Raw genomic sequence first — 27,802 nt, forward strand, 5'->3', positions numbered from 1 at the left:
CCTCTCCCGATCCAGAAGTGTTGCCTTTTGCAGTTGAGCCTTATTAAATATTTGCTTCATTTTGTATACCCTCGTCACCAGTTTTGTAAACCCTAATTGTCAGTTTTGTAAAGGCCTCGTCGCTACTGCTGTGGAGGCCAAGTTGCCACTGTTGTTACAGTAGGCCAAGGTTGTGAGTTCGTAAAATGGCTTCTGGTGCAGTACACTCCTAAAACAATTTCTCCCTGCCACTATTACACAGCCATGCCCCAGGGTCAGGTAACAGGATAGGAGAATGAAGATTCTACAACACTGCAACAAATTAGGACCAAAGTCACACAAATGAGTTAAAAAGGTTTACTTATCCGTGTGATTTGTCGAATAATGAAGTCTGCAACACTATATTTAATGTAACACAAAAAAGACCCTCAATGGCTGAGTGCAAATAATCATAGGTAAACTTCACAGTACATAGCAAATGCAATTTACAACAACTGTCTCTAAGAGTTCACTAAATGACTTCCCTGTCTAAGTCAGCCCTGGACGATGATCTGTAATCACCTTGTCACTAAATGCTCCTCAATAGTGGTGATGATGATGATGATTTTGGTTTCTGGGGCACTCAACAGTGCAGTTATCAGCACTTGTACAAATTCCCAGTCTTTTCACCTTCCAGTATCACTGATTCCTGAATGACGAGGACAACACAAACACTTAGACCCTGAGTGGAGAAAATCCCCAACTCAGCATTCTGTACGTGGTGATCTCAAAGATCTGGAAGGCAGGATGGACCAAGAAAAGTATGCATATATCCCTGGGCAACATGTCACCACTACAAGCAAGTTCAAGGAGTACCAGCATGAGTTTATTGTACTCCCCTGGCAACCAAACAACCCAGATTTAAACCCAATCAAGAATATGTGTCACCATGTTGGTTGTGCTGTTTATGCCATGGGGCCTCAACTGAGAAACCAAAAATGGATTTGGGGAGAAAGAGTAATCTAGCACCATCGCTAATATTGCACGGAATGTTACACACTTATAGTTAATAGAACAATGTAAACAATCAATTATTGACAAAATTATTTAATTCCTCCCCACTCCACCAAGAGTGTCTTTCCGCCGTCCACCTAACCTTCGTAACCTCTTAGTTCATCCCTATGAAATCCCCAAACCACCTTCCCTACCCTCTGGCTCCTGCCCTTGTAACCGCCCCCGGTGTAAAACCTGTCCCATGCACCCTCCCACTACCACCTACTCCAGTCCTGTAACCCGGAAGGTGTACACGATCAAAGGCAGAGCCACATGTGAAAGCACCCACGTGATTTACCAACTGACCTGCCTACACTGTGATGCATTCTATGTGGGAATGACCAGCAACAAACTGTCCATTCGCATGAATGGACACAGGCAGACAGTGTTTGTTGGTAATGAGGATCACCCTGTGGCTAAACGTGCCTTGGTGCACGGCCAGCACATCTGGGCACAGTGTTACACCGTCCGGGTTATCTGGATACTTCCCACCAACACCAACCTATCCAAACTCCGGAGATGGGAACTTGCCCTTCAGTATATCCTCTCTTCCCGTTATCCACCAGGCCTCAATCTCCGCTAATTTCAAGTTGCCGCCACTCATACCACACCTGTCATTCAACATCATCTTTGCCTCTGCACTTGTGCCTCGACTGACATCTCTGCCCAAACTCTTTGCCTTTGAATATGTCTGCTTGTGTCTGTATATGTGTGGATGGATATATGTGTGTGTGCGAGTGTATACCCGTTCTTTTTTCCCCCTAAGGTAAGTCTTTCCGCTCCCGGGATTGGAATGACTCCGTACCCTCTCCCTTAAAACCCACATCCTTTCGTCTTTCCCTCTCCTTCCCTCTTTCCTGACGAAGCAACCGTTGGTTGCGAAAGCTTGAATTTTGTGTGTATGTTTGTGTTTGTTTGTGTGTCTATCGACCTGCCAGTGCTTTCGTTTGGTAAGTCACATCACCTTTGTTTTTAGATATATTTTTCCCACGTGGAATGTTTCCCTCTATTATATTCAAATTATTTAATTGGGCAGATAAAAAATCTACTCACCAAGTGGCAGCAGAACACACGCATAAAAGACTATTGTGACTGGCAAGCTTTTGGAGCCTGTGTCTCCTTCTTCAGGCAGAAGGATTGAAGGGGAAGGAAGAAGGGTGAAGGAAAAGGAGTCTTTCATTCTCATCCTATACTATAAGTCTCCCCTGACATGCAGTTCTGGGTGACTTTCCCGAAATCTACTCTTTTTCCCAGACTCTCCAGTCCTTTTCCTTCACCCTTCACCATTCTTCCTTCCCCTTCAACCCTTCTGTGTAAAGAAGGAGCCACTGGCTCCAAAAGCTAGCCAATCACAGCAGTCTTTTATGTCTGTGTTCTGCCGCCACTTGGTGAGTAGAATTCTTATCTATCCAATTAAATAATTTGAATATAATAGAGGGAAACATTCCACGTGGGAAAATTATATCTAAAAACAGAGATGATGTAACTTACCAAACGAAAGCACTGGCATGTTGATAGACACACAAACATGCACACAAAATTCAAGCTTTTTTTTCCCCCCCTAAGGTAAGTCTTTCCACTCCCGGGATTGGAATGACTCCTTACCCTCTCCCTTAAAACCCACATCCTTTCGTCTTTCCCTCTCCTTCCCTCTTTCCTGATGAAGCAACCGTTGGTTGCGAAAGCTTGAATTTTGTGTGTATGTTTGTGTTTGTGTGTCTATCAACATGCCAGCACTTTCATTTGGTAAGTTACATCATCTTTGTTTTTAGATACAATTAAATAATTTTACACTTATAGTTAAAGTTTTTTTACACTCTTCTTCCTAGTGGCATTGCATGAAATACATGTTCCAGTAATTTGTTGATGTGATGGAATAAAAACTGAAAAAAAAAACATTTGCAGCTTTAGTTTGAGGTGGGAGTGATGGTTAGGAGGAAGAATTGAGTACTGAAGCCCTTATGGGAGTGCAAGGTTTCTCAACTAATTTTGATGATAAATCTTCTCGGATTATCAGCCAAATCGAGGTGTTGTTCTGTGGCAGAGTAACATCTTGACTCAGCTGATAACCAAAGAAGACGTCATTACTGAAGCCTTTCTGCCTTTACAATTATCTGCAGCGGCTTATTGAACATTCAACTCCCATGTACAGACCCATTGACAATGCTTTAGTGTCACTGTTATAACTTTACTGTAAGAAAGCAGAATATTTTAGAGTCTAGAGTTAAATGAGATTAATGGGTGGATGTCCTTCCTTTGCTTCCCTTTTCAGGTTAGTAAGCTTGAGCCCCATGACAGATCCGGTAGTGTCACGTATTGCAGAGAAGTACAAGAAGACGACTGCCCAAGTGTTACTGCGTCACACCGTACAGCGAGGCATTGTGGTCATCCCAAAAAGTGTCAACCCCGATCGCATCAAGCAGAACTTCGATGTAAGTGATCATACCATGTTTTGGTTGTTAGTCAGTTTTGAAGCTTTTTGGTCACACTTTATTTTTACTCTTTACCTGATATTAGGGCTCATATAGAGGCATATAGACAGTTGTTTTTTCCTCTCACTATTTGTGAGTTGAACAGGAAAGGACGTGACTAATAGTGTGTAATATTACCCTCCCACACATCACCATTAAATTTCTCTGTCTCTACAAAAGTGTCGAAAGCTTAGAGAGGCATAAGATATACAAAACTTTTTACTTATCTTCATTTTCTCTTGTTGTTGGCTGCAGTTCTTGCATCTAGGGGTAGACTCTTGAAGCTGAAATGTTAATTGTGTGGGTTCCAGATGACTAGATAGTTAATGTAGTACTTTCTGTTGCTATGACTTTCTTTTTCACTACTGGCCATTAAAATTGCTACACCAAGAAGAAATGCAGATGAGAAATGGGTATTCATTGGACAAATATATTATACTAGAACTGACATGTGATTTCACTTTCTCGCAATTTGGGCGCATAGATCCTGAGAAATCAGTACCCAGAACAACCACCTCTGGCCGTAATAACAGCCTCAATATGCCTGGGCTTTGAGTCAAAGAGAGCTTGGATGGCGTGTACATGTACAGCTGCCCATGCAGCTTCAACACGATACCACAGTTCATCAAGAGTAGTGACTGGCGTATTGTGACGAGCCAGTTGCTCGGCCACCATTGACCAGACATTTTAAATTGGTGAGAGATCTGGAGAACGTGCTGGCCAGGGCAGCAGTCGAACATTTTCTGTATCCAGAAAGGCCCGTACAGGACCTGCAACATGCAGTCGTGCATTATCCTGCTAAAATGTAGGGTTTTGCAGGGATCGAATGAAGGGTAGAGCCACTGGTCGTAACACATCTGAAATGTAACATCCACTGTTCAAAATGCCGTCAATGTGAACAAGAGGTGACGAGACATGTAACCGATGGCACCCCATACCATCACGCCGGGTGATACGCCAGTATGGCGATGATGAATACACACTTCCAAAGTGTGTTCACCGTGATGTCGCCAAACACGGATGCGACCATCATGATGCTGTAAACAGAACCTGGATTCATCCGAAAAAATGACGTTTTGTCATTCGTGCACCCAGGTTAGTCATTGAGTACACCATCACAGGTGCTCCTGTCTGTGATGCAGCGTCAAGGGTAACCACAGCCACGGTCTCCGATCTGATAGTCCATGCTGCAGCAAATGGCGTCGTGCAGATGGTTGTTGTCTTGCAAACGTCTCCATCTGTTGCCTCAAGGATCGAGATGTGGCTGCACGATCCATTACAGCGATGCGGATAAGATGCCTGTCATCTCGACTGCTAGTGATATGAGGCCGTTGGGATCCAGCATGGTATTCCGTATTACCCTCCTGCACCCACCGATCTCATATTCTGCTAACAGTCATCGGATCTCGACCAATGCAAGGAGCAACGTCACGATACGATAAACCGCAGTCACGATAGGCTACAATCCGACCTTTATCAAAGTTGGAAATGTGATGGTATGCATTTCTCCTCCTTACACGAGGCATCACAACAACGTTTCATGAGGCAATGCCGGTCATCTGCTGTTCATGTATGAGAAATTGGTTGGAAACTTTCTTCATGTCAGCACGTTGTAGGTGTCGCCATTGGCGCCAACCTTGTGTGATTGCTCTGAAAAGCTAATCATTTGCACATCACAGCATCTTCTTCCTGTCAGTTAAATTTAGCATCTGTAGCATGTCATCGTGGTGTAGCAGTTTTCATGGCCAGTAATGTATTTTATCCCATTGTTCTATATCACAGTGACTTCACAATCTCCATTTTCATAAAACCAACAATTACTTTGTTATTGACAAAACTAAAAAACTTGTGCATTTCCATCAGAGGCATATTCACTACTACCTACATTCTGCAGTCCTCAGAGTATTCCAAAGAGTTTACAAAGCAAAAGAGTGTACAAACTTTCTTGACAAATGAAGAATCTTCACCAAGTTATATCATTACTTTATAAATGAGGCCAGAAATTAATTTTATAATTAGCATTAGATTGCATAGTTAATAAATGAATTTTAAGTATGCCAGATATTTTTTGGTTTCAAATATTTCTAAAATAAGAGTAATTTTAGCTGTACATATCGATTGTAACAAATTAATTTCTTTTTATACATTTTAGCCAAAATATAATACATTGTATACAAAATCATATGAAATTCATTTAGTGAAACAGCTGAGATAATGTTAACCCATACTAGATTCGAGATTAATCCTGCTATTGGCTACTCCAACATAAAAAAAAGGCAATGCTAGAGGAGGGTGTCCCATTACAAGTGCTACTTGGTACCCTCCACCTTGCATCTTATGATGGCTTTTGGAATATGTATGTAGATGTAGAATAAAAATAGACATTACAAGTCTTGCACTAGTGGAGGTGATTTGAAAGGAATCATTTTAATGCTGCATGATAGCAGTCCTTCTTCATCTTGAAAAATCTCATCCTGTATCATTTCTTTTATTTTCCCCAAGAGTCAGTTATAAATTGGGTTTCATCACATCAGTCAAAAAATTTTTGTATGAGGTTGTTATAAGTTTCCGAGATTTTGACAAGTAATGATGGGATTCCTCCATTTTGCTTTGCACTGATCTAGTGTTCTTTGAATCCTCAGTCCAATGGAGCCAGTACTCCTTGTAGGCATACAAAGACTGTGGGTAACTTTTTTTTTGTGAAAGGTTGTAGCATATTCCACTGTAAACTACTGGGTTACTTTGTTTATTTGCAGTATTAGAAATGCGAAAATTTAAAATAAAGCAAGCTTCCACATAGAGAACCACCCCGCGACCCACGGATTAGTGTTCTGTACTCTTTCTACATCATCTACATCTGCATCTACATCTACATACATACTCCGCAATCCACCATACGGTGCGTGGTGGAGGGTACCTCGTACCACAACTAGCATCTTCTCTCCCTGTTGCACTCCCAAACAGAACAAGGGAAAAATGACTACCTGTATGCCTCTGTATGAGCCCTAATCTCTCTTATCTTGTTGTTGTGGTCTTTCTGCAAAATATAGGTTGGCAGCAGTAAAATTGTACTGCAGTCAGCCTCAAATGCTGGTTCCCTAAATTTCCTCAGTAGCGATTCACGAAAAGAATGCCTCCTTTCCTCCAGAGACTCCCACCCGAGTTCCTGAAGCATTTCCGTAACACTCATGAACCTACCAGTAACAAATCTAGCAGCCCGCCTCTGAATTGCTTCTATGTCCTCCTTCAATCCGACCTGATAGGGATCCCAAACGCTCGAGCAGTACTCAAGAATAGGTCTTATTAGTGTTTTATAAGTGGTCTCCTTTACAGATGAACTACATCTTCCTAAAATTCTACCAATGAACCGAAGATGACTATCTGCCTTCCCCACAACTGCCATTACATGCTTGTCCCACTTCATATCGCTCTGCAATGTTACGCCCAAATAATTAATCGACACGACTGTGTCAAGTGCTACACTACTAATGGAGTATTCAAACATTACGACTGCAGCCTGGAAACTATGCTAACACAAATGGCTTGTGCCTCACCAGATCTGTGCCACAATTCTTCCTAAATGCATGGCCATGTAGAGCTCACACTTAGTCAGTTTTATTTCTAGCCGAGGCCACCATAAATTTGGAGGAAACTGGTGGTGACAAATAGGCATGGTCTCCCTGTCAGTTTGCTTTCCACATGAACAGCACTGACAGTTTGTTTGTCAGTTTGAAAGTGCATGCAATGTGTTAACAGTGACCACTATTGTATTTTATGCACAATTATGTTTTTACTATCAAAATGACAACATTTGTTGTTATAAATGAATACACTGATATTTGTGCTTCTACTTGCAATGGTGGATATTGGGAGACAGTATGAGGATGCGCAAATACTGTCGGTGTTTTGATACCTGTGAGTGCAAACTTAGGGACTATCCTCCTCAAAAGTACACTGATGATCCAAACTGTGAGATAGAGTCCCTCCTGGTGGCATTGTGGACATGTGATGCTGTAAGGATAGTGTACAAGCAGAGCAGACAAGTGAGGAATCATTCTACTGACAAATGCGGACATCTGCTGATGTAAAAAATGTTGACAAAGGACACATTGTTACAGTCCGGCCCCAGGGAACAGGCACCTCAAAAATGGTGAAGCTGTTAGTGTGCTACTGTTGTGGATAGAGGACAGTGAAACTGTGAGTAGGCAACAAGCTGTCGGACTTCCACACCTCGAGTCACAGGATGTGGAGGTCGGAGGTTTGCTGCTCTGGAAAGCGGTGTCTAATGACAGAGTACAGTAACATAGGAGGCACGAGTGTTTTGGAGCACGCCATCCCGCATACTTCGTCGAATGTGGGTTTTTGCGGCACGTGTGACACATCGTCATCATCAGTTGCAGTTGCTGTGGGTACTAGACCACAGAGATTGAACTGTGGATCAGTGCAAACTTTTAGCCCGGTTGGATGAATCACATTCTTTGTCACACCAGGTCGATATTCTTGTCTGGATACACCATTGTCCAGTGAACGGCTGCTCGAAATGTGCATCGTGCCACAGATATAGGTCTGTGGAGCAACTCATAGTAATTGAAGACACAGTAACAGCTGTGGACTTCGTGAATATTACTGCAATGCACCAGCATCCCTTTGCCCTCGATGTCTTCCCTGATGGTAATGGCTTCTTCCAGCAGGGTAACGTCTGTGCTACAGTGGTTTGAGGAGCATAACAGTGAGCTCACATTCATGTCTCAGTCAAGTTTATATGCCAACTAGCTCTGCAGATGACAAAGAAATTGAAGAAATGTATGATGAGATAAAAGAAATTATTCAGATAGACAAGGGAGAAGAAAATTTAATAGTCATGGGTGACTGGAACTCCATAGTAGGAAAAGGAAGAGAAGGAAACATAGTAGGTGAATATGGAATGGGCCTAAGGAACGAAAGAGGAAGCTGCCTGCTAGAATTTTGCACAGAGAATAACTTAATCGTAGCTAACACTTGGTTCAAGAATCATGAAAGAGGGTTGTATACGTGGAAGAAGCCTGGAGATACTGGAAGGTCTCAGATAGATTATATAATGGTAAGACAAAGATTCAGGAACCAGGTTTTAAATTGTAAGACATTTCCAGGGGCAGCAATCTATTTGTTATGAACTGTAGATTAAAACTGAAGAAATTGCAAAAAGGTGGGAATTTGAGGAGATGGGACCTGGATAAACTGAAAGAACCAGAGGTTGTAGAGAGCTTCAGGGAGAGCATTAGGGAACGATTGACAAGAATGGGGGAAAGAAATACAGTAGAAGAAGAATGGGTAGCTTTGAGAGATGAAATAGTGAAGGTAGCAGAGGATCAAGTAAGTAAAAAGATGAGGGCTAATAGAAATCCAAGGGTAACAGTAGAGATATTGAATTTAATTGATGAAAGGAGAAAATATAAAAATGCAGTAGAGGAAGCAGGCAAAAAGGAATACAAACTCTCAAAAATGAGATTGACAGGAAGTGCAAAATGGCAAAGCAAGGATGACTAGAGGACAAATGTAAGGATGTAGAGACGCATATCACTTGGGGGAAAATAGATACTGGCTACAGGAAAATTAAAGAGACATTTGGAGAGAAGAGAACCACTTGTATGAATGTTCTCCAAAGATCTGTTAAAAGATGGTATAGGTGTTACATAGACTTACAATTCTTATTCTTTGAGCTTCACTATTTAGAAAACTGACAAATTTTGCAAGATTTCCGCATGTGTTCGTACAGCAGTCCCCTTAACTTTGTGATCCCCATTCTAATTGGTGAAAACAGTATATAACTTACAGATGTAGCTTCAGAACATATATTCAGTGTTTGTCTTTGGTGAATTATCTAGTAAATTAGAGCAGCAGGCAATTGATTCTCAGATTCAGTATGATTATAGTTTAATTTATTGTCTTAAGACATACTTGCCTGCACTGTCGTAAATGTAGTACCACAGGTCCAAAAAGTAATCATCATCTCTCTTAAGATCGGTTTGTCCGATTAGAGATCTTCCTCCATCTTTACAACTGTTTTACTCATTCTAGGAGGCCTACAGTTTAATGTGGAATTAAAATAGTAATGCATCTAGATTTTTCCCATATGTGGTGTTGCCAAAGATAAAAGCCACATTAACTACAAGAATAAATTTACAACACTCCGAGGATAGAATCCCAAACCTGTGAACTTGTAGTCTGTCACATAGGCATCAAAGTGCTGTAGATTTATCATAATTTTATTTCAAAAATGTGAATACCTTTGGCTTCAAATGTTCATGACAGTGTGTCTTAGTTGTAACGTAATAATGCTAAATCTGAAAAAGTTATTGATATTCACAGTTGTATGTGTTAAATATATTTAACATCTACTTTAATACAATATGTGTTCAATAGTAAAAGGACAGCACAAAAAATAGTTACGAATTTTGAACAGTTAGTGTGCAGCTCACATGATATTATGGTGGTAACAGAAAATGAGGAAGTGCCAGAAAGTGCATTGGATGTAACCTTACATCATGTCAGCTCAGTTGACATGTTTTACCGCAATGTTGAAAATATATTTACAACTCTTGTGAATCTCTGTGGTGGTCTAGAAAGTTCGCAGCTTCTACATTGAACACCAGATGTCAGAAGCAGCTGGAATTGGTGTAAAAATGTCTGTTCACTCAAACACCTACTACTGTCACTTCGTAGACATCAAATTGCACAAGCAGACATTATACTGCATTATGGATGCAGATCTACACTTTGATGTTGTGTTTTATATGTATAAATTGGCTATGAAAGGAATTTAAATCAAAATTTCATCAGTTTGCTGTTGTATTTGAATACAATAATTCTTTTTGTTTCTTTAATTCAGTAAATACAACTAAATTAAATTGATTTATGTTTCTGTACCACAATACCAGAATAACAGTATTTAAAGTAGAAAGAATTCCAACCACAGATTTCTGCAAACAAGTTATAACTTTGGTGGGGAGGGGGGGGGGGGGATAAAAAAATAAGTTTGCATTTATAGTGGTTACCTATGAGTTTCATAAATGGTACTTTTAACTACATATATTTATCCAGAATCACCACTGTTACTATGTCCAACATTTTTCTTCTCTTCAAAATCATGTTTAACTTCAGTTGCTCTCATTGATGTCTATTCAGGCATAGTTCAGTCCTTCCAAGGCTAACCAGAGTGTACATGTCTGTGGCACAACAAACAGTTACATCTAGAAAGTGGATGAATATTCTGTAGGCAGGGTTACAACTCAAACAGTTTTATATTGTGATCCAGCTAAAGAGAATTTCATGTGTATCAAGTGACAGCAGAGCTCGCAGGAAACATAAAGTGATACTATTTATTTGTTAATGTATTTTGTTTACACAGGCAGATTTTAATTACATGTAACAAACTTTTGTCCAGAGTCACAGTTTTCTTGAATGTGATTGCATTTCATTCACCATCATATTATTGTACCTTTCTATGTACAATCACGACAGCACATAAACACATTATTACTCCAATAATTTGTATGCTGTATCCAATAACCGAGGTTAATACTTGAAAAATACTTTTGTATGATAGGAAAATGTTTAACTCTAGAATTTTCTTTCGTTTGATGTGTGTGCTCCACAAAAGAATGAAAATTCCAAATCCGATCTGTAGTCTGATATGTCATTTAATTGTGTCTGTCTAATTGTGCACATTATTTGTAACATATAGGCATCATAAGTAGGCAGGATATGTAAACTAGCTTCTGGTTTTACTTTTACCATATACCTTACCTCTGCTTCATTTAGTCATTGCATGGTACATCCTCTGAAACTCTCAACTATCTCTGGTTGTTTCAGCTTGCCCAGATTCCATCTCTTTAATTTCCCCTCCTTTGCACCTTATTGTGATAGCTCTAATCAAATACACTATTGCCCACTCCCAGAAATTGTGCCTTTGCTGCAGTCCTTACTAGTATACCTGTATTGTGGCATATCAGCAATGTAAGGAAAAGATAACTCACCATAAAGATGACACTTCGAGTTGCAGACAGGCACAACAAAAAGATGCACAATAGCTTTCAGCTAACGCCGCCGGAGATGACAGCCGTGTGTACATGAGGTGTACTTGCTTGCACGAATGCACGTGTCTGACGAAGGCTTTGGTTGCAAGTTGTTGTGTAAGTGTCTTTTCGTTGTGCCTTTCTGCAACTCAGTGTGTCATCTTTACAGTCTGTAGCAATCTATTTTTTCATTGTATCATGGGTATTCCAACCTGGAGTTTCGATTGTTTGTATTGTGGCATACTTTCCTTCCCCCCCTCCCCCTTCCCCCTCCGTCCTTCCAAACAAACTGCTGCACGCACCTGTACACAGTTTCTGAGGTATTAAATGAAAACCTGTCATATACCTGTGATACAATAACATTACCATTCAGGAAATTTTCAGATTTTCGATTTTGAACTGACGCAAGAAGATATGTATGAACTAGATGCTCTTGACAAAGGACCAAAGGGCCGAATGTTTAATGATGCTATTGCACCAGAGTAAGTATTCTCTCTTCTCATTGCTTTATTCGTTACTGTGTATTTGTTGGTTGTGAGTCTATGGCAGCCTAGCAAGTATGTTTTCTACCTTTATATAATTGTACAAGGCGTATTCAGAAACTAAGCACCATTCAGTCACAAAAAGAAAAGACACAAAATCTATAATTTTCATTTCAATAGGGTCTTCAGGTGCAATGAATTTATTGAATGGTTTCATGATGCCTTCTGCTGCTATTCACTTTATCTTATGTGCGGTGTATGTGGCTATGACTGCATGTAATTGTCATTAAATAAATTAGTAAAGGTTTCTTGATACCTCCGGTTCACATTACTTTCAAACAGTTGTTGCAAAGCTCTTATATATAAGTTCGATGTTTTAATGTATTTAACACTAGGGAGATTATAATTTGTTCTCAATTACATTTAATTATTGTTCATCATTGGTATAAATATGAGTGTAATTAATTTCTTTAAAGTAACTTGAAAATATTTTCTCTGTTCCTGTGGGAGCCTGTCCATTTTGAATAGTTGTTATGAAGATTGAAGAAATGTATGATGAAATAAAAGAAATTATTCAGATAGTGAAGGGAGACGAAAATTTAATAGTCATGGGTGACTGGAATTCGAGTGTAGGAAAAGGGAGAGAAGGAAACATAGTAGGTGAATATGGATTGGGAGTAAGAAATGAAAGAGGAAGCCGCCTGGTAGAATTTTGCACAGAGCACAACTTAAGAATCATGATAGAAGGTTGTATACATGGAAGAACCCTGGAGATACTAAAAGGTATCAGATATATTATATAATGGTAAGACAGAGATTTAGGAACCAGGTTTTAAATTGTAAGACATTTCCAGGGGCAGATGTGGACTCTGAACACAATCTATTGGTTATGACCTGTAGATTAAAACTGAAGAAACTGCAAAAAGGTGGGAATTTAAGGAGATGGGACCTGGATAAACTGAAAGAACCAGAGGTTGTACAGAGTTTCAGGGAGAGCATAAGGGAACAATTGACAGGAATGGGGGAAAGAAATACAGTAGAAGACGAATGGGTAGCTTTGAGGGATGAAGTAGTGAAGGCAGCAGAGGATCAAGTAGGTAAAAAGATGAGGGCTAGTAGAAATCCTTGGGTAACAGAAGAAATATTGAATTTAATTGAGGAAAGGAGAAAATATAAAAATGCAGTAAATGAAGCAGCCAAAAAGGAATACAAACGTCTCAAAAATGAGATCGACAGGAAGTGCAAAATGGCTAAGCAGGGATGGCTAGAGGACAAATGTAAGGATTTAGAGGCTTATCTCACTAGGGGTAAGATAGATACTGCCTACAGGAAAATTAAAGAGACCTTTGGAGATAAGAGAATCACTTCTATGAACATCAAGAGCTCAGATGGAAACCCAGTTATAAGCAAAGAAGGGAAAGCAGAAAGGTGGAAGGAGTTTATAGAGGGTCTATACAAGAGCGATGTACTTGAGGACAATATTATGGAAATGGAAGAGAATGTAGATGAAGATGAAATGGGAGATACGATACTGCGTGAAGAGTTTGACAGAGCACTGAAAGACCTGAGTCGAAACAAGGCCCCCGGAGTAGACAACATTGCATTGGAACTACTGACGGCCTCGGGAGAGCCAATCCTGACAAAACTCTACCATCTGGTGAGCAAGATGTATGAAACAGGCGAAATACCCTCAGACTTCAAGAAGAATATAATAATTCCAATCCCAAAGAAAGCAGGTGTTGACAGATGTGAAAATTGCAGAACAATCAGTTTAATAAGCCACAGCTGCAAAATACTAACACGAATTCTTTACAGACGAATGGAAAAACTGGTAGAAGCCGACCTCGGGGAAGATCAGTTTGGATTACGTAGAAATACTGGAACACGTGAGGCAATACTGACCTTACGACTTATCTTTGAAGCTAGATTAAGGAAAGGCAAACCTACGTTTCTAGCATTTGTAGACTTAGAGAAAGCTTTTGACAATGTTGACTGGAATACTCTCTTTCAAATTCTAAAGGTGGCAGGGGTAAAATACAGGGAGCGAAAGGCTATTTACAATTTGTACAGAAACCAGATGGCAGTTATAAGAGTCGAGGGGCATGAAAGGGAAGCAGTGGTTGGGAAGGGAGTAAGACAGGGTTGTAGCCTCTCCCCAATGTTATTCAATCTGTATATTGAGCAAGCAGTAAAAGAAATAAAAGAAAAATTCGGAGTAGGTATTAAAATCCATGCAGAAGAAATAAAAACTTTGAGGTTCGCCGATGACATTGTAATTCTGTCAGAGACAGCAAAGGACTTGGAAGAGCAGTTGAACGGAATGGACAGTGTCTTGAAAGGAGGATATAAGGATATAAGATGAACACCAATAAAAGCAAAACGAGGATAATGAAATGTAGTCGAATTAAATTGGGTGATGCTGAGGGAATTAGATTAGGAAATGAGACACTTAAAGTAGTAAATGAGTTTTGCTATTTGGGGAGCAAAATAACTGATGATGGTCGAAGTAGAGAGGATATAAAATGTAGACTGGCAATTTCAAGGAAAGCTTTTCTGAGGCTCTGAGCACTATGGGACTCAACTGAAAGCTTTTCTGAGGAAGAGAAATTTGTTAACATCGAGTATAGATTTGAGTGTCAGGAAGTCGTTTCTGAAAGTATTTGTGAGGAGTGTAGCCATGTATGGAAGTGAAACATGGATGATAAATGGTTCGGACAAGAATAGAATAGCAGCTTTCGAAATGTGGTGCTACAGAAGAATGCTGAAGATTAGATGGGTAGATCACATAACTAACGAGGTGGTACTGAATAGGATTGGGGAGAAGAGGAGTTTGTGGCACAACTTGACCAGAAGAAGGGATTGGTTGGTAGGACATGTTCTGAGGCATCGAGGGATCACCAATTTAGTATAGGAGGGCAGCATGGAGGGTAAAAATCGTAGAGGGAGACCGAGAGATGAATACACTAAGCAGATTCAGAAGGATGTAGGTTGCAGTAGGTACTGGGAGATGAAGAAGCTTGCACAGGATAGAGTAGCATGGAGAGCTGCATCAAACCAGTCTCAGGACTGAAGACCACAACAACAACGTTATGAAGATCGTATAAAAGTAAAATTAGTCACAGTATGGTATTGAAAATTATGAAAATGGTCTAAAAACTGCTTTATAGTTGCATAATGTATCACATTACAGTCATATTTATTAATGAGTGTAGCAATAATTATTTTTTATTCTATGTTTCTGTAATGCTTGGTCATAGAACTGGTGAAGCATTGTCTAGGAATCTTCGATTTCTTTCTTCTGAGAAGGAAGTTGCTACTCGCCATGAAGTGGAGATGCTGAGCTGCAGATAGGCACAACAAAAAGATTTTCACATTTAAAGCTTATGACCAACGGCCCTTGTCAACAATAGACGCGCACACACACACACACACACACACACACACACACACACACACACACACACACAAATGCAGCTCACACACACGACTGCAGTCTCAGGCAACCCAAACCACACTGTGAGCAGTAGCACCAGTGCATGATGGGAGTGGTGAGTGGGTGGGGAAGGAGTCTGGGACGGGAGGGGGAGGGATAGTAATGGCGTGGATAGCCGACAGTGAATTTCTGCAGGTTGGGCGGGGGAAAATGAGAGAAATAGAGAGAAATAAATAAAAAAATAATAAAATAAAATAAATGACTGGGTGCGGTGGTGGAGTGATGGCTGTGTAGTGCTGGAATGGGAGCAGGGAAGGGGCTGGATGGGTGAGGACGGCGACTAACCGAGGTTGCGGCCTATTTCTCTCCTTTTCTACTACTTCCTTCCCCCGTCACCACCTCTTCCCTGCCCGCCGCTCAACCTGCAGCACTTCACTGTCTGCCATCCCCACCATACTATCCCTCCCCCTCCCCTCCCCAGCCTCCTTTCCCCCACCCTGTTGCCACTCCCATCGTGCACTTGTGCTGCTGCTTGCAGTGTTGTTGCAGTTGCCTGAGACTGCGGACACGTGTGTGAGTTGCGTTTGCGTTAGTGTGGTTTGTATGTATGTGTGTCTATTGTTGACAAAGGCCATTGGCCAAACGCTTTAAGTGTGAAAATCTCTTTGTTGTGCCTACCTGCAACTCAGCATCTCTGCTATATGGTGAGTAGCAACTTTCCTTCTCAGAATATTGTTACATTCCATCCTGGATTTTCCATTGTTTGATTCCATTTCTTTCTTCTTTAGAAAAAACTTTTTTTTAGTGGCTTTTATTTCCTGCATACCTTCTTTGCTGTTCTAGATAACTGCTATTCATTTTATGTTGCTGATCATTTTATGTAATGTTGGATCAAATTTTTCAACCTGTCTGCTTTAGAAGTTCTCTACCTGTCAGTTGATCCAGTTAGTAACAAGTTTTGAGTTTGTCATGTTCAAATAATTGACCACCAATCCATTTTTTAAAATGCAACAAAAGGTAATAACCACCTGGTGCAGAGTCAGAACTGTAGGGTGAATGATCAGAAAGTTCCCAACACAAACAATGAATCTTTTCATCAGTACAGGCAACAGTGCGTGGGCACGCTTTGTCACGAAGGAATACTACCGCACATGACAATTTCCTCACACCGTTAATATCGGCTGGTATGTCTCAGTTTGGTGTGCATTGCCCATTACGTGTCAGCTGTAATTATTGAGCAGCATTCCATAAAATCAACCTAAAGCATGCCTTTCTCATTCCAGAAAGTGGCAGCCATAATTTGCAACTCGAGTAAGAAGAGTACGCAATTATTTTTCTTTGCAAATTTAAATGTTAAAACTGCACTGACTGCTCTTTTGATACTATGTCAGTGTAGGGCATCTGAATCTAGTTGCCTGTAACAGTGTGAGACAAATTCTCTCCATGTTGTCGGTAGTGGACATTCTTTGCTCTTTGCTGTAATGGATGGGTGTCACAGTTCATCATTGTGAGGTGGGAGAACATTGCTTCGGTCTGTCAGGATGATATAGCTGCTCTCCTGTCCAGGTACTGTGGGTTTGGTCAGCAGGCAGGGCTCGAGACTGTCAGAGGTAGCTGCAGCGAGACCAATAGGTCGCAGTAAAACTATTTATTGTTACGTCGAGCAGGAGCCGATACGGGTGCGTGGTCTCCTCTGTCGGGTGTGATCGGTGACGGTCCACGACAGCTTCCTATCTGGAGCAGAGAGGATGGTCGTGCTGTAAAGCCGCATACTCTGCTGGGAGTTTGTGTGATGACAAAGCACTTGTGGTGATTGGCCGGTACCCGTGCAGTGCCCTCGTGTGCCAGTGACTTCACTTACTACAACTTGTGTCAACTTGGCAAAGGTTTTGTGGGCAGCCCGGCAGTGTTGAACCTCAGGACTAGACGAGTGTGGCAGACAGCTGCCTGGTAGAGGCTGTCTGACCTGACACAAAGGTCCCCTCCAATCTGCACTCTATCGCAGTACTCTCACCTGCTGGTAAACTGTCGAGCATACCCCTTTGTAGCACCCCTGTGTCGAGTTATTTTCCTGTCCGGCAAGGTATTGCGCAGAGCCGATTGATGAAATGCTGTATCGACTTATTGTTATGGCAGTGGTCCACACATCGACGTAATGCAGAGGGCAGTTAGCAGGGCAGGTGTGTGATCAACCACATACCTTCAGACAGTATGAGGATCACTGTGTTCCAGAATTACTCCACAGCCCTGTATTCCACTTGCATTGTGACAGTGTGTCACTCGGTAACCATTTTCAGTACTCATGTTGCCTACAACTCACTACATCTGAGTTTTGTGATAATTGTGTAAATAATGGAGCATCTGTCGTGAGAAAATTTGTAAGCCACAGCTCCGATGGCCATCTGTTGATCAGATCTTTGTTTCTGGCCCACTCCTCCACGAGTTGCACGATTTGTCAGTATGGATACTATGCCTGACACTAGGTTGTTTATCATGCGGAGTTAAGCTACCACTTTCCAAGTCTTTATTTATTTATCGTATGGGAACAACAGCAAACAGTGACAAGTACATAAAATTTAATTATACATGTATAACTAGTTAAGTATTTACATATAGTCTAGTTTTACTTTTTGGCACAAATTTTATACACATTTTTAAATTGTGAAAATTACTAACTTAATATTACTGACTACTTAACTGATATAATTGCAAGTTTAAAAAGCCAGATACATTTAATCATATTTCAATATAGCAGAGATGCTGAGCCGTGATAGGCACAATAAAAAGATTCACACACACACATACACACACGCACACACACACACTCACGCAAGTGCAACTTGCACACACGTCTTCAGTCACAGAGAGCTGAAACTACACTGCCAGCTCTCTGAGACTGCAGATGTGTGTGCAAGTTGCACTTGCATGAGTGTGTGTGTGCGTGAGTGTATGTGTGTCTACTGCTGACAAAGGCCTTAATGGCCGAAAGCTTTAATTGTGTGAATCTTTTTATTGTGCCTATCGTGGCTCAGCATCTCCGCTATATGGTGAGTAGCAACTTTCCTTCTCTTGTATTGTTACATTCCATCTGGATTTTCCATTGTTTGATTTAATTATATTTCAATATCTAATGATTGAAGCCAACTAACAGCACAGGGAGTAGCATTAACAAAGTTATTATATGGTCCAGGACTCTTCCTCTGAGGACAGTCTCTAACATACGTTGAATAGTTTGTTCTTAGGCCCTACAATCACAGGCTGGAGGATCTCGGAGTCCCCACTTGTGCACCATAGCATTGCACCTGGCGTGGCCAGTTCTTATTCTGTTCAGCCTTGTCCACTCACTTCTCTGCAGATGAAATCCTGGTAGGCTGTCAGTTGGATCTCGGACACCTAGGTGTGCTATTGTTGCAGCATTCCACATTTGCACCACGCAAACCTACGTTTCTAGCATTAGTAGACTTAGAGAAAGCTTTTGACAATGTTAACTGGAATACTCTCTTTCAAATTCTGAAGGTGACAGGGATAAAATACAGGGAGCGAAAGGCTATTTACAATTTGTACAGAAACCAGATGGCAGTTATAAGAGTCGAGGGGCATGAAAGGGAAGCAGTGGTTGGGAAGGGAGTAAGACAGGATTGTAGGCTCTCCCTGATGTTATTCAATCTGTATATTGAGCAAGCAGTAAAGGAAACAAAAGAAAAATTCGGATTAGGTATTAAAATTCTTGGAGAAGAAGTAAAAACTTTGAGGTTCGCCGATGACATTGTAATTCTGTCGGAGACAGCAAAGGATTTGGAAGAGCAGTTGAACGGAATGGACAGTGTCTTGAAAGGAGGATATAAGATGAACATCAACAAAAGCAAAACGAGGGTAATGGAATGTAGTCGAATTAAGTCGGTTGATGCTGAGGGAATTAGATTAGGAAATGAGACACTTAAAGTAGTAAAGGAGTTTTGCTATTTAGGGAGTAAAATAACTGATGATGGTCGAAGTAGAGAGGATATAAAATGTAGACTGGCAATGGCAAGGAAAGCGTTTCTCAAGAAGAGAAATTTGTTAACATCGAGTATAGATTTAAGTGTCAGGAAGTCGTTTCTGAAAGTATTTGTATGGAGTGTAGCCATGTATGGAAGTGAAACATGGACGATAACTAGTTTGGACAAGAAGAGAATAGAAGCTTTCGAAATGTGGTGCTACAGAAGAACACTGAAGATAAGGTGGGTAGATCATGTAACTAATGAGGAGGTATTGAATAGGATTGGGGAGAAGAGAAGTTTGTGGCACAACTTGACTAGAAGAAGGGATCGGTTGGTAGGACATGTTTTGAGGCATGAAGGGATCACAAATGTAGCATTGGAGGGCAGCGTGGAGGGTAAAAATCGTAGAGGGAGACCAAGAGATGAATACACTAAACAGATTCAGAAGGATGTAGGTTGCAGTAGGTACTGGGAAATGAAGAAGCTTGCACAGGATAGAGTAGCATGGAAAGCTGCATCAAACCAGTCTCAGGACTGAAGACCACAACAACAACAACTTCTTTAATGTCAAGCCTCTTACTGTTCCTTTCATTATGCCACAGTGGATTGCAAGATTTAAAGGAGTCTGGGGGAGGATTGTTCAAGACTGTATGAATTGAGAGGTCTTGTGGGTAGCTGGTGTGGTGTAGTTTCCCCCATTCTCGATCGATTGCTTCTTGGTGTCGCAATTGAGGTGGTGGGATGCTACTGACTGGGTGCAGCCAAGGGATTGAAGGGGATTTTAATGTGTCTGTAATAATCCTCACTGACTCATTCAGGTGTATGTACAGCTTCCTTGTGTGGGCACTATGTTGCCACACAGGAACGCAGTATTCAGCAACTGGGTACACCGGCATAAGTACGGTAGTACGTAGAGTTGATGCGTCAGCACCCCGTGTTGTACCAGCTAGTTTCTTTGCAACATTGTTTTCGGTCTTTTGTTTTTGACTTGTTTTTGCCAAGTATTTTTTATATGTCAGAGACCAATCTAGTGTGACACCAAGGTATTTAGGCTGGAAATTATGTCCAACCTTTTATTGGTTTTTCAAGTTCCCTGTGACTCATTACTGTAAGCCCATAAACCAGTCACTATTCTTGATGAATCTGAATGTCTCGAGATCCTTTTGCATTGAATTACAGTGCACCCTTCACCTCTGGTTGAATCAACAGTTTTCAAAGGCATTCTTTTTTGCTTACACTTGCAGCCAAAGGACTGTTGTTATTGTGGTCTTCAGACCAAAGACTGGTCTGATGCAGGTCTCCGCGCTAGTGTGCCGCATGTATGCTTCTGCATATCTACTGCCACTTACATGTACTTGAACCGAATTCCGTATTCATCCCTACGTCTCCCTCTACAATTTTTACCCCCTAAAACTCCCTCCATTACAAAACTGGTGATTCCTTGATTCCTCAGGATGTAGTCTGTCAGCCAATCACTTCTTTTAGTAAAGTGTACCATGAATTCCTTTTTTCCCCATTCCTCTGGAGGTATTAGTATGGAGTGTAGTCATATGTGGAAGTGAAACATGGACAATACACAAATTACACAAGAATGGAAGTTTTTGAAATGTGGTGTTACAGAGGAATGTAGAAGATTAGATGAGTAGATAGCGTAACTAATGAGATACTGAATAGAACTGGAGAGATAAGAAATTTATGGGACAATTTGACTAATAGAAGGGGTTGGTTTATATGACACATTCTGAGATGCCAAGGGATCATCTATTTTGTATTGGAGGAAAGTGTGAGGGGTTAAAAATCGTACAGGGAGACCAAGAGGCGAGTACAGTAAGCAGATGTATGTTGCAGTAGTTATTCAGAGATGAAGAGGCTTGCACAATATAAAGTAGTGTGGGGTGCTGCTTCAAACCAGACTTTGGACTGAAAACCACCACCACCATCTCATCCCTCTAATTTTCACCATTATTCTGTAGCACCACAATTCAAAAGCTTCCTCTTGTTTGAACTGTTTATCATCCATGCTGTGTCTGAACTGTTTATCATCTATGTTACACTTGCATATAAGGCTACACTTTCAGACAAATGCTTTCAGAAAAGGCTTAGTAACAACTAAATTAATTTCCAGTGTTAACAGATGTCGCTTCTTCAGAAACACTTGTCTTCATCGTGCCACTCTACATTTTGTATCCTCTCTACATCTGCCATCATCAGTTATTTTGCTGTCGAAATAGCATAACTCATCTCTTTTCGTAATCTGATTCCCTCAATATCACCTGATTTTATTCAACAACATTCCATTACCCCTATTTTACTTCTGTTGATGTTCATCTTGTACCTTCATTTCAAGACATTGTCCATTCCATTCAACTGCTCTTCCAAGTCCTTTGCTGTCCCTGACAGCATAACAGTGTCATTGACAAACCTCAGATTTTTTATTTCTTCTCCCTGAACTTTAACTTCTACTCACAATTTTGCTTTGGTTTCCTGCTCAATGTACAGAATCAATAACATCGGAGATGGGCTACAACTCTGTCTCACTTCCTTCTCAGCCACTGCTTCTGTTTCATGCCCCTCAACTCCTATAACTGCCATCTGGTTTCTGTACAAGTTCTAACAATATTTCACTCTCTGTATTTTACCCCTACTACCTTCAGAATTTCAAAGAATGTAGTCCAGTTAACAGTATGTCGGGCTTCCTCCAAATCTACAAATGCTACAACCATGGTTTTCCCTTTCTTCTACTTATCTTCTAGAATACATCAGGACCAGTATGTGTTTGTGTGTTCCTTTCTATATGTGGAACATAAACTGACTTTTCCTGAGCTCAGCTTCTAACTGTTTTTCCATTCTTCTACTGTTTCAAAATGCTGACTTGTATGGCTCTGTAAATAATTAATACATGACACTGCAACATTGTTTTGAGCTGAATGCTGTTATATATTAACAAATATCACCCTTATTAAAGTATTACAACTGTTATGTTGTGGTCAGATGAATTTCTTGTTGAAAGCTAACAAGAAATATATCAAACAACAGCATAATAGCCCGGAATATTTTAAGAAGTGTGTCTTTTATGGATGTAAAAGTTTAAATTTTACTGTTAGCAAATGGCCTTTAATTTTATAATATGCCTCATAGCTTCATTTAGTTGGTGTATGTATTATTGATTGCTTTCTCATCTTTCTTTTTCCCTATTCCAGAAGAACAAAACATCCAGAGTATCCATTCCACGAGAGATACTGATATTTCAGTACTTGCAGCACTAGACAATGTATTGGAAGCTTTATCAGGGACGTCTGATGAAATTCTTGGCAGCATATGTGATTGCTGCCTTTTCTGCAGACATTTATAACAAAATTTTTGTGATTATATATTCTCTAATGAAAAAATACAAAAGTATATTTTTAGTAAATTGCTGTTCTTATTTGAGAAGACTGAATATTTCCCACTATATCCCTTCTCAACTCATATACCTATATATATTTTCATGTTTGACTGTGTGATGTAAGTTGTTATTCAGATAACATGGTTGTAGAGCTTAGAGCAATAAATGATAATTATTTCAAGCAGTTTCAGTGATCTTGTCATTAGACAATTGTCATTTTGAGAAAAATTGTACTTCACATCTTCACAAAGCTGTGTCAGCTGTTCTCACCTCCCAACATCATGCAGAGTAAATCTGTGGAGCAGTGGATGCAATGTCATCAAGATGTGAATTAACACTTACCGTGCGGCTGCCGTGATATTACGTCGCGGGCGGAAACGAAGAAAATGCGGCCGCCGTAATATTACGTCCTGCTGCATTCCACATTGTTTTAGTGTTTCAAACGCATTGTTAGCGTTCCCGCTACAACCTGTAGGTCTTGTAATGCTTGTAGTTCATCATATGAGCGCTAGGTCGCAGCACCTAGTGTGCGATATATCCGTATTTATTTCCGAACGAATTCACGTGTGTTTTTCACGCGTATGTTACGTGTTCTGTGGTATCCTGTCGTTTGTTTACCGTTGATTTTGGCGCTAGTATTTTGGTTTTAGCTGGTTTATCTTCTTTTTACTCACAATGGCAAGTCATGAAGATGCAAAACTTTGAAAAATGATTGAAGAAGTACTTGCTGAACCTACTGATGATGATTTTTCGGATTTCGATAGTGACAGTGATTACGAAATGCCGGAAAATAACGATAGTCCAGGTAAGTCTAACATCTTACTAAATCGATGCAGAACAAGACAGTTCATGTTCCGATTTGTTCTGTATTATTTCAGACACAGATTTGTCTTCAGATGAAGGCGAGCCAGCGCCTGTGTTCCCCCCCCCCCCCCCATCCCAGACCCCACCGGCTCGGCTCACTCCAAGGTAAGGGCCACACTGTATATGTTGACAGATTTTACACCAGTGTTCAGCTAGCCAAAGAACTGGCTAGAATCAACACTGGTCTTGTAGGGAATGTAATGCCAAACAGAAAAGGATTGCCCAAGGCTCTCAAAGAGGGTAAACTCAAAAAGGGTGAACAAATATTTCGCCACACGAACGATGTGCTAGCATTGCAATGGAAAGACAAGAGGGATGCGTGGATGATAAGTACCAGGCACACATCCTCAATGTTGCCTGTTGCTACAAGAGAAGCCAATGAGAAGTTGAAACCAGTGGCAGTGCTGGATTACAACAAACATAAAGCTGGTGTAGAACTTTTTGATCAGCGTCTTTCATATGGAGCACTTGATCACAAAACAGCGAAGTGGTGGAGAAAGCTTGCCTTCCACTGTACAATTATGGCAGTTTCCAATGGTTGTATTTTACACAATTGCATCAATGAGAAGAAACTGAGCACTCCTAAGTTTATTCAGGAGGTCTGCACTGCATTAGTGTTACAGAGAGGAGAGAGAATTGAGGATTCTCATGGATCTGCAACGATTGCTCGATTGTCGCAGAAACATTTTCCGAAACGTGTGGAAATGGCAGAAGGGAAGAAGAAAGCACAAAGACATTGTGTAGTGTGTAGTGGAAAACAAAAGAACATTACTGGGAAAGCTGGGAGGAAAGATACGTCTTATGAGTGCAGTGAGTGTAATGTAGGTTTGTGTGTCACCCCGTGCTTCAAGCTTTATCACACTGTTGTTCACTATGCAAAATAGCTTATGTGTATGTAGCTATGCTTTATGTGCAAATGGTATAACAAATGTCTTTTCTGTGTCAAATGATCACTTTCCAAAATTTATTTCTTCTTTAAATTGAATAAAGTAGTAAAAATAAATTTTTGACAAAAATTTATTTTCGCAAAATCGAGGAGAAATCCGCATCACTTCTCGGAAGCAGTATATGCCCCATACACATGAATGTTAACCCATGTAAAGTTGAAACCTTAAAGTTTTAAACCATACCTGTAGTTTTTATGTATCTCTAACTTAACGTCCTTTACAGCTATTTAAAATCTGTTGAAAATAGAAAAAATCAACCAGCACACAGGGAGTGGCATGCAGTTAAGAGCTTAGCATGGTAAGTGTTAATATTTCTCTCATGATGATTGATCAGAACTGATTTTAATACACTCCTGGAAATTGAAATAAGAACACCGTGAATTCATTGTCCCCGGAAGGGGAAACTTTATTGACACATTCCTGGGGTCAGATACATCACATGATTACACTGACAGAACCACAGGCACATAGACACAGGCAACAGAGCATGCACAATGTCGGCACTAGTACAGTGTATATCCACCTTTCGCAGCAATGCAGGCTGCTATTCTCCCATGAAGACGATCGTAGAGATGCTGGATGTAGTCCTGTGGAACGGCTTGCCATGCCATTTCCACCTGGCGCCTCAGTTGGACCAGCGTTCGTGCTGGACGTGCAGACCGCGTGAGACGACGCTTCATCCAGTCCCAAACATGCTCAATGGGGGACAGATCCGGAGATCTTGCTGGCCAGGGTAGTTGACTTACACCTTCTAGAGCACGTTGGGTGGCACGGGATACATACGGACGTGCATTGTCCTGTTGGAACAGCAAGTTCCCTTGCCGGTCTAGGAATGGTAGAACGATGGGTTCGATGACGGTTTGGATGTACCGTGCACTATTCAGTGTCCCCTCGACGATCAGCAGTGGTGTACGGCCAGTGTAGGAGATCGCTCCCCACACCATGATGCCGGGTGTTGGCCCTGTGTGCCTCGGTCGTATGCAGTCCTGATTGTGGCGCTCACCTGCACGGCGCCAAACATGCATACGACCATCATTGGCACCAAGGCAGAAGCGACTCTCATCGCTGAAGGCGACACGTCTCCATTCGTCCCTCCATTCACGCCCGTCGCGACACCACTGGAGGCGGGCTGCACGATGTTGGGGCGTGAGCGGAAGATGGCCTAACGGTGTGCGGGACCGTAGCCCAGCTTCATGGAGACGGTTGCGAATGGTCCTCGCCGATACCCCAGGAGCAACAGTGTCCCTAATTTGCTGGGAAGTGGCGGTGCGGTCCCCTACGGCACTGCGTAGGATCCTACGGTCTTGGCGTGCATCCGTGCGTCGCTGCGGTCCGGTCCCAGATCGACGGGCACGTGCACCTTCCGCCGACCACTGGCGACAACATCGATGTACTGTGGAGACCTCACGCCCCACGTGTTGAGCAATTCGGCGGTACGTCCACCCGGCCTCCCGCATGCCCACTATACGCCCTCGCTCAAAGTCCGTCAACTGCACATACGGCTCACGTCCACGCTGTCGCGGCATGCTACTAGTGTTAAAGACTGCGATGGAGCTCCGTATGCCATGGCAAACTGGCTGACACTGACGGCGGCGGTGCACAAATGCTGCGCAGCTAGCGCCATTCGACGGCCAACACCGCGGTTCCTGGTGTGTCGGCTGTGCCGTGCGTGTGATCATTGCTTGTACAGCCCTCTCGCAGTGTCCGGAGCAAGTATGGTGGGTCTGACACACCGGTGTCAATGTGTTCTTTTTTCCGTTTCCAGGAGTGTATTTACTATTCCCCTCATTGATCTGAACGTATAATACGATGTACCGTAGGCAAATGAGTCTAACTGTTGTCCTCAGCAGTGCAGCTAGGCAAAATGGACTTACTTTGCCCATTCTCTGCAGCTACATGCGCAGTTCTCATCCCTCCGTGCTTTCTTACCCCTTCACCTCTATGCGCGGATGTGCTGCCCTATGTGATATGGGCTATAGCTGTGGTGCCACTCTTTTTGGACACTGGGGAGTTGCTTGGAAACCAACTTGAAGATCCCCGACTGTGTGACCGTACCCGTGTTTCCGCTGCTTTCACACTTCAAATGTCGTCTTTAAGTCAGCTTCACATACACAAAAAAAGGGTCTCCACAGCTAGTGGCGTACTGCATTTGCAATGCAGTTGATTCTGTGAACTCCCAATTTTCAGTAGTGCAACTTAAGAGACGTAAATTTTGTTGTGCCACAAGAAGTTCAACATGGTTGTACTTTGGACACTGGGGGTGGGGGTTGCTTAAAAACCAGCTTGAAGATCCCTGTGTGTGGCCATATCTATGTTTCCACTGCTTTCACACTTGAAATGTTTTTTTTTAAGCCAGATTCTTTTAACTACCGATTTTTCAAAATACTTTAAACTTTGATTTAAGAGGAAAAAGTAAAAATATATTTTACATCATCATATGCAGCATCAATATCCTTTGGCAAGAAGACTAGATTTCATCAAGGTAATTAAAGAGCAGACACTTGAAATGTTTTTTTGAAGCCAGATTCTTTTAACTACCAATTTTTCAAAATACTTTAAACTTTGATTTAAGAGGAAAAAGTAAAAATATATTTTTTATGTAGATTCACAAGCAACTGAGCTTAAAGCGACTGTCCATTTGTGAGCACCCAGCAATCACATGTACAAGCCCCTTCTCTATTGTGGCCAAAGGTAACTGTAGAAGAAAAATCACCCAAACCTTGTACCATAATCACAAGTTATGGAATTATTTAAAAAAGAAAATTATTGTCATCAAGAAGCATTATGTTCCGTTATAATGTACAAATTACCTATGCGTCTTATTGTTAGTCCATAAAAAAATCATGTCAATACTTACTCAAAAATGTATGGGGAGATGCTCAATAAATGGCCAGGTTATTTCTTCAACTATACTAGATCTAAGCAAACTTTAAATGACTAATTAGGATGCGTTTTTCAGTACCCACGATTAAGAGATGATAGAAAATATCAGTTAGCAGAAAACACCTCAATTTTTTCTCCAGAATCATTCACTATAATTGAAAAACTAAATTATGCTGTGCACATAGTCCCAAATGTAGTTTTGATGGTCAATGATTCAATGTCTCTCTTAAATTCTATGTCAACAAGAAACTGGAGTTCAATTTTGTATAATTGTACTATCAATAGAATAGAA

General features: G+C 41.2%; 1 protein-coding gene across 5 annotated transcripts in view; it reads left to right on the top strand.

The window, feature by feature from the left end:
- LOC124552509 (1,5-anhydro-D-fructose reductase-like) overlaps positions 1-22,843 on the top strand; it is a 98,043-nt gene extending 75,200 nt beyond the window's left edge. For all 5 annotated transcript variants that reach the window (XM_047126795.1, XM_047126799.1, XM_047126797.1 and 2 more), the window contains exons 6-8: positions 3,284-3,443; positions 11,921-12,018; positions 22,632-22,843. In XM_047126795.1, the coding sequence (XP_046982751.1) occupies positions 3,284-3,443; positions 11,921-12,018; positions 22,632-22,674 (301 nt within the window). In that variant the 3' untranslated portion in view covers positions 22,675-22,843. The remainder of the gene's footprint in view (positions 1-3,283; positions 3,444-11,920; positions 12,019-22,631) is intronic.
- Positions 22,844-27,802: the final 4,959 nt, after the last annotated feature.

This window comes from Schistocerca americana, chromosome 10 (assembly GCF_021461395.2).
Source record: "Schistocerca americana isolate TAMUIC-IGC-003095 chromosome 10, iqSchAmer2.1, whole genome shotgun sequence".
NCBI classification, from domain to species: domain Eukaryota; kingdom Metazoa; phylum Arthropoda; class Insecta; order Orthoptera; family Acrididae; genus Schistocerca; species Schistocerca americana.